At 38.9% G+C, this 8,645-nt stretch overlaps 1 protein-coding gene across 1 annotated transcript in view; it reads right to left on the minus strand.

Annotated features, from left to right (window-relative positions):
* Positions 1 to 10: 10 nt before the first annotated feature.
* TMEM47 (transmembrane protein 47) overlaps positions 11 to 8,645 on the minus strand; it is a 22,543-nt gene continuing 13,908 nt past the window's right edge. The window contains exons 2-3 of the mRNA XM_014954069.1: positions 8,484 to 8,624; positions 11 to 915 (exon numbers count right to left, since the gene is read on the minus strand). Coding sequence (XP_014809555.1) covers positions 737 to 915; positions 8,484 to 8,624 — 320 coding nt within the window. The 3' untranslated portion in view covers positions 11 to 736. The remainder of the gene's footprint in view (positions 916 to 8,483; positions 8,625 to 8,645) is intronic.

Raw genomic sequence — 8,645 nt, forward strand, 5'->3', positions numbered from 1 at the left:
TCTCCACCCTCCCAACAAAACACTCAGAGCTGAGACAACTTCCAACTACACAGTCAGAAGCACATGTCTCCGGGTTTGGACTTCCTTCAACAATCTGCTACAGCTGGCACAGTGATGTCAATTACCAATTCATGAAATCCTGTGTGGTTGGTGGCTTGTTTGTATTTTTTTCATTATTAATCTCCCAGAAGACTGTTGAATACAGATATTAGACAAGTCATTAACCAGTTACATTCACTGCCTTCAACACAGTCACTTGCAACTAATTCCTTAAGAGCTTTTTTGAGCAAGTAACAAGGGGCCAACACAGCCTATTGTACAAGATGCCATTGCCTGCTTATCAGACATCTGAATCCTCTATGATACAGGGAAACTTCTAAATGGAGCCTCTACCAGCTGCTCCCCTGAAGGCAATAGCAGATGCTGGCGTTGCATTCTCATTCCAACTAGTTTTCTCACAATGATCGCTGTCACGTAGATCCTTTTGCTCGTTGTCAGGAAAAATGAAGCTTATGTATCAGCAGCTTGCAGCATCTGCCTATGTAAGATCAGCAATCCTGGTGTTTGCAGTTCTTTTAAATGGTTGGAAAAGCTGGTTACAGTGTTCACACCCAAAAGGCAAAGGCTATTTTATCAACAGAGCAGACTGTTTGGTGCTCCACAAGTGTTCTAAAAAAACTGTGAGTTAGAAAAGATGGGGTAATCCTTTTGTTACTTTGCTTTCCATTAAATGATCCTAGTAATAGTCTTCATAGTTCTTAGGGTTCAGGCAATAAAGAATGGCACCCCCAAATGAAAATATAGTTGCACCCCAAGCCAGGCCATAGCCCCAGTTGAACTCATGGTATATTTTCAAGCTGACCGTTTCGATGAACTTGATTGGGTAAAGGACTAAGCTGCACACCTGAAGAACAACTGAAAAAGAAAAAAAAACCAAACAAATATTAGAAGCAGCTTTAATTAATTTCCATAAAACAAGGAAAACACCACATAACTGAAATTCACATTTAAAATGGTCTTGAGGCATTTATAGCTTGTAAGTACTGCTCTTTTTGAAAAAAAAAAAAAAATCACCTTCATTTCATCAACAGATCAGAGCAGTTCTTCCATATTCCCTTGTTGATGAACAAATATTATTGCTACAGTATAATGACGATCTTTCAGGTGTCCATGAAATAAACAATGAAAACAACCTTTTCCAAATTCTTTTGTCTCTCCTTTGTATTTTAGTTTGCAGTCTTTATTCCTTCCATAACAACAAAACTAAGATCACTTGTTCTATAGCTATTATAAATAAGTCAAAATGAGAAGCAAGAATAAACGAATATTAAGAAATATAGCTCAGAGTGAAATCATTTAATAGCCTAGAAATAATTCATTGTAGTAGGTGATACATATTTATGTTCAGTAGACACTCACTGAATTACATACTTCATATGCATTACTGTGTACTGTAATCAGAATTAATGATATTGTTACACAGAATACCAAGGAATCTATAAAGTTTGATCAGTCACTAAACTTCCAGCTGGCAAAACATTGCCTTGTACTATGAATTTAGGGGGTGGGTCAGAAATGCTTCATGATGAAAAAAAAGCTAATAAAAAAGATCAAATCCAAGGCAGTAAAAAGCTTAAAAATCGTTACTTTCTACAGCACTGTCTCTGAGAGAGCCAGATCTCCTGCAGCCTGATCCACATGTCTGCAGTGGAATTCAGCAAACCTGTTAATTATTGTGCTACATCAAAAAAACCCCCATACAGTAACCTGAAAAGGAAAATACACAGATGAAGGACCCAATTTTCACAAGAAGATTTCAGTTGCCTTGGCATCTATTCTCTTGTAAATTCAGGTGCACTATTAACAGAAAATTGGGACAACAGTTTCCAAGGTAAGCAGGTGAAAATTACACTTGGTTTGAAGATGCGGACAAGCTGTATGATGTAGTGATTCTTCAGACCTCTAGTTCTGCCACCCACAAATGAGAAAACATCACAGGAATGTACAAGACGTCCTTTTTTTGCCCCTCAATTATATGATATGGCCTTATCACAATGCTCCCTTTCAGCATTTTACACCAGAGATTTTTAAAGATTTCAGCACATGGCTGTCTTTGTAACCTACCCCCAGCCCCGGATTACAGTCATGGTGGGCACATCCACAAAGTTCAGCACATGCTTAAGTATTTGCAGACTTGAGACATACGCTGATGAAAGTTCAATGGTATGCAATGTAATACCATAATAACTACGTTCTTTAACATCGACTGGGTCATTTTTTACACTTTATCAGGTATTGTAAGATGAACAAATGCTATTTAGAGAATTACTATAAAACCAGTGCCAATATAAAATGCCAGTGGATAATAGAAACGAAGACTAGTTTGGACTACAGAAGCCCTTCTGAAATTTCACGAAGGAATTACAAGAAAATAAGATAACATTCATTATATTCTTCTACCACTTGAACACTTTGCACATTGAAAATCTATCATTTGCCTTTTCGGTCCCACACACACTCTTTACTGTTGCCAAACTGGCACCTTTCATTAACTCTGAAGAGTAATGCTCTTCTGTCCTCCGGATGGGGACTGGTACGGGGAAATGATTTCCAATGTTCATTACACATCCTTGGTGATAACACTTTACAAGACATTAATCAGAAATTTCTCTCCCCCTTCCCCGTCCATGTAGCCTATAGACTAGTCTTTGCACTCTGACTTGAGACTGACAATCTGAATAATGTTTGCATAGCGGATTTTCTGATGTGGATACTAAAATCCACAGGATTTTTTTAATCCTAAAGTTATTGAAGTGTTACTTTGTGTTATTCCATTTTAATATAATTTTTTGCATGCCAGCTCACAAAATACTGCGCAACACTGGAGAAATTTTGACAGGGTACACTAGGGGAATCGCCTGACTTATGAAAAGATTATGCATTCCAATTCTGTATAATGAGAGCATCATTACACTCAAAAATACCTGAACACACGCTCAGCTTTCAGACACATCTTTAAGACCATTCAAAGTCAAAAAGGATTTCTTGAGATGAACGGATATAAGCAAGTTCTTCAGTGGCTTCCCAAACTGGGGCTGCAGCATCTCTGCTGAGTCAACACAGGAATTGCTCTGTTGTGTGCGTGTCAAGTGCCAACCAAGGAAGCTCTCCACCCTCCCTCAATCTAACATATGAAGTATGCTGAATTTTAATCCACAGATTAGACTTGTCAAAACAAAACAAAGTGTTTCTGTTGGAAGGGGAACATGTGACTAAAGAAGCAACACCCACAACAGGTTTTTTAAACATTTCTGTGGTACGACTTCCTGCTTGGCTACTACTGATCCAGCTACACGACTGAAAAACTCAAAGAAAGTGCTGGCAGCAACTGGTCAGTGGAAACAACCCCACTGCACAACGCTACCACCACTTTGCACTTTTTTTGCCTCCTGTTATTTTTGCTGCTCCCTGTAAAGTGGGAAGGAACCTGTGTAGGCTAGAAAGAAGAGTCAGTGTAAGTTTTGAAAAATTACCACTACGATCCAAAAAAGGTGTTAAAACCAGTGCTCGCAACTACTGATCTGCTTCCAATGAATTTAAAGGAACTTCACGCTATTTTGACCTGTTTATGGGAAGCGTATGTATTTTTTTTTTCTTGGAAGTGCCAGACCTTTTCTGAAGAAAAAAAGGCTGAAAAAGAAATCTTAAAAAAAAATAAATTCCACTTCAAAATGCTACTCAAAAAAGACTAGTCAAACTAGACTATTCACTTCAAGTTTAGACCCATTTTTATGACTAGCACTACGATGCTTGCAAGACAATTGCACAGGAACACAAGTAATAGTTTTGTTCCATTTACATGAAATATATGCAATGTACTTATCATATTAAGCATGTAAAAATCACAACAAACACTTTAAAACTAGGAAAATACAGGGGTTTTTTCCTTGTTCAAATGTTTGATTACAACAGTTTTGCTGTCCAGTAAAACTTATAGTGTGGCTTTATAATTGGCCTATATTTATTAAAATGTTGGTACTGGCTAGTAAGTTCTGTATTTCTGCTCTCTACACTGTTCCTCCTGCTCATTCACACAAGCAAAGCACTCCATTAACAACCAACAATAACCAACGGGTGTTGCAGTTGCAAAGATTAACACACGCAACTGCTAACTACGAGGTTGTTTGTACTTAATACAACCTGTGCAATTAATTGGGAAGGGAAGCAGCATGAAGAGAAAGGGGGTCTGTGCTGATTTTGAAAATATTGCTAGCTCAAGAACAGACCACCCTCCTACACAGGAAGGCCAGGAATTTCAGGAGGTGGCCCTGTTGGTCAAACAGGGAGTTTCTCCATGAATGTGCAAGAAAGGGGTACACAAGAGCAGAAAACAAGGACAGACAATAAGAGGGGAGTATAAAAGCACTGTTTTGATACTTCGATACAAAATCAGGAAATTTCAAGCCCAGCTGGAGCCCAACATTAAGCTGGGCAATGGCAAAAGGGGTAATAAAGAAAGGTTTCCACAGGTGCATTAGTTGCAAAACGAAGTTCAGAAAACATATTTATACAATGATGGACAGGAAAGCCAGTATGAGTGACAGATGATACACTGTGACACTTTCTCCAAAACCTCTAAGTGACCCAAAGGCGATGACAGAGATGGCCGATGTGATCTTGCGCTATCAACTACAAAAAAAATAAATCACAGTGATCAGGAGATATTCAGATGACTGGAAAAAGGTTAACGTTGTGTCCATTGTTAAAAAGGCTAGAAGTGAGAAATCCACAGAATAGATCAGCCTCAACTCAATCCCTGAAAACATTATGGAGTACATACTTTTAGGATTCCAACTGCAAGCATATGCAGAACAAAGTGGCAATCAGCAGTGAACATGGATTCACCAACTAAGGACAAGGATCCAAAGAACTGCCAAGATATTCAGAATCCTGGAGCAAATCATCCTTAAGAAGAGGATGCAGGAGCTAGGTTCCTTTAGACACATGAAAAGGAAGCTAAGGAGCAATTTCAAACCAGCCTAGCTACCTGAAAATGTAGCTGCAATAATGATAGGAAAAAAAAAAACCAACCCTCCTCTTTCTAGTGCCAGGCAACTTCAGATAATGGCAATGGACACAAATCTCAGTTTCAGAAGTTCAGGGCAGACATCAGGAAAGAAACAAATATCATAAGGAGGGTAGTATGGCACCAGGACCTAGGTTACCTAGGGAGGCTGTGGAATCTTCATACCTGGAGTTCTAAAGACTGGTCCAGTCAAAGCTACAGCTGATTGACGTAGTGTTTTCCTCCCTCAACAAGAAGCCTGGACTACATGACCTAAAGAGTATTTTTCCCATCAATATACCTTTGATGCTATTACTCTTTTTGCTGCACTACATCCTACTGATGTCAGTCCTACTTTTTCAGACCATTCTATCAATTTCTCAAAATCAAATTCTGTCCTCCAATTTTTTTTTCTAGCTTTACTGTAAAATTTGGCAAGTACACTATTATTATACCTTCCACAGAAGGTAGAATAATATCATTATGGAAATAGGTAATAGCACAGAACTCAGCATGCAATCCAGCCAAACTGCATTTTGACTCTGTCAGAACAGAAAGGTAAATCTCTAAGTATTCTCCAAATATTATCTGCTGTCATTTTTTTTACACTCTCACCTATAGTCCTTGCACTTAGCCACTGTTTGCCTAGTTTACATGTAAAAGCATCCCCTGGAATGTGTTAAAAGCTTACTAACCTCAACAGGATATTCTTCTAAACGTTGTTAAACATAGCTCCAGAAGGCAAACTTCTTTTATATTATTTTTTTGGTTTTCAACAATTATACTTCCTCTCTTTACTCCTAAATTAAGACTTCGCTCGCAGTCAGTTATCTGGTAACCATATCATGAGACCACTACACTGACAAGTTTGTGAGCTTGTGGATGCAGCTTTCAGGGCCAGTTTGGTTCATGAGCACTAAGACACCCCAGCAAATATGTAAGTTAGTGACCTCTACTAGTCCAAAAATGCTGAGAAAAGCTGTTTGAGCCAAGGTAGCTCCATGCAAGAGTGCGCTGCAACTGCTCCACATTTTGCCATTACCTGAGGTATTCCCGTTCCTCTCCCCACTACAGAGCTGCCAGTATGTATTTTAAACACATTCACATCTGTTGATCACTTGCTGGCTTATTCTCAGTATCTAGGTTGAGTTAGTTTTTTGTCCCTTTGCTTTTTCATGTCTTCCAGTCCTAGTCAATCTTCTTCCTCACCCACAGAGTTGCTAACTGAAACCTGAAGCTGAGAAAATAAAGAAAAATTTAAAAAAATAATATCCAAACTAGAAGGAAATAAAGAACCTGGAGTCCACTGTTATGACTCTAGAGTGCCTGGAAATGACTTTTCCATTTTTTTCTTTTGCCCACATAGTGATGTTTGCTACCTGACACACAGATCATTCAATGTCTCTGGGCAATTCATCCTGTGTCTTTTTTCCAGAGGCAGCTGGTGGACTCCTAACCAGAGCCATACAGAATATTTGGTCTTGTCAGCAGATTCATGGGCTAGAGCAGGTTTTGTCCTCAAAGAACTTGTGAAATCCACAGCTGAAGGTTTGAATCCATGAACAGTCACCTAAGGCACAAACTACACTGTGCTGCAGTCTTAACTTTTCCCTCTTCAGCAGAGGACATTTTCCATAATTCTTTGAAGATATGCCAGTCCATATTCACCTCTAAAAATAGCTGACATCAGAGATAATATCTGTAGGAAATGACACTAACAATGCCAGCATCAAGTCTCAAAAGGCTTCTCCTCAGATTTGCCAGATAATGAAGAAGAATGGGGCATACTGTCTTGGCCTCATCATCTCTCTTCTTCTCGTATGCTTCAGGTCACGGCTATTTAAAATACATGTGCATGCACACACAGTGGCAAAAGAAAGAGCTGAACGCTGCTCAGGAGCTAAAGCACCGAGGTATTTTCCCTTTTTTATACAAGTAAGCTTTAAACCTCCTTTCCACCCTAAATTTATAGTAAAGACTAGAATTACTTTTATGCAGAGGAAAATAGATTAAGCATTAAGCCAAACAGCTGGATTTAAGGATATTTTTTTGCTTTCTATTTTTTTAGTACAAACTTAACTATATACCGAATAAGCAATATGGCAAGATAGGCAGCGTATGGCTGAACAATTACTAAGTTAGCACACAATGTTACAAGAAATAAGTCAAAATCCAAATAATAAACTGCTACAGAAATTCATTAATCCCATTTCCAAAGTTAACTGCCCAGCATGGTTTATAATATCAGAATTAACACTAAATTTTAATGCAATGTCACCAGTGCCTTTATTCATTCAAGCAAGCAAGGAATGTGATACACAGAACAAAAAGATACAATTTCTACCCAGGAAATCTGATGCTAGGTTGCATTCGCTTCATAAAAGCAAATGAAATATAACCTACCAACATTTCTTGAGCAAACAAAAGTGCTGATGCTCAATCAAGGTATCGTTAACAGCAGGGGGCAGCAGGAGCCTTCCCCGGAGCTTTGTTTCATTCCCCAACACCCTGCAAATTCTGCAGCTTTATCTTTTCATATCCTTCCTTGTCAGTGACTTCTTTCAATACATCCCGAAGACTAGGTTCTGTCATCCTCTTCATTACAGGCTATCTGAAGGGGCTTAAGCTGCTGGTTCCAATGCAGATATGAGTGACAGGATGAAGGCAAACCCTGCTTGGGGAGTCTCAGGAGAAACAGAAACATCCGTCCTGACTAAAACCCAAAACACCAGAATGTACAAAAGGAGACGATTTGATATTGTAATTATACCTCACTGGACCAGTCTTATGGACAATTCAGATTCATAGGTCTCCCTTAAGATTTTGTGATAGTCTATATAAACTGTTCCATTTCCACGTTTTTAAAACCAAACAGGGACTGCACGGTGACAGCTTGTTAAATTAATAACTAAGTAAGCAAGCTGACACAATAAAATGAATTCCTCATGGCACAGAGGCATACATAAACACCTTGCAATATAATCCTATTTATTTTCACATGTAGGGCTTCAAGGGTTCACATTTGAGCATCAATTATCCTGTTTTAAAATTGTAAAAGCAAGAACATTAAAGTAACAGAAATTGCTTTGTATGAAGAATAAAAATGGGGACATCAAACAGCACCAAGTCACAGACTAAAAATAGCACTTTGAGATTTATCATCTGTAGTTGCCCCTGCTGCATTTATGTCACAAAACAATAAATATAATGCAAATAAATAATTGTTTATGAACCAATATGTACAGCCGCAAAAATGATTAATGCTGTGCAGAACCAGTATCCGGAAAAACCTCCCCGGAGTTAACACAGAAGTAAACCAAATGCCTCTGAATTAGTATGCAGAACAAGGCACGTCTTCCTTCACAAAAGTGAAGCTGCTCTCATGAAATTTTCATAATGGTGCCAGTAATCTGCTTACCTGCAGCAAAGAGCATGACTGCAACTGGTCTGTAGAACCGCCTCCGAGATCCCACGCAGATAGAGATCAACCCAACCAGGAAAGCTATGAGAATGATGGCAGCACCACCCAACAGCAAAGCAAGAGTAGCTATCTGCCAGTCTGGGAGGGGGGGGGGGGAAG

This window comes from Calidris pugnax, unplaced genomic scaffold (assembly GCF_001431845.1).
Source record: "Calidris pugnax isolate Ruff unplaced genomic scaffold, ASM143184v1 scaffold246, whole genome shotgun sequence".
In the NCBI taxonomy this organism is placed as follows: domain Eukaryota; kingdom Metazoa; phylum Chordata; class Aves; order Charadriiformes; family Scolopacidae; genus Calidris; species Calidris pugnax.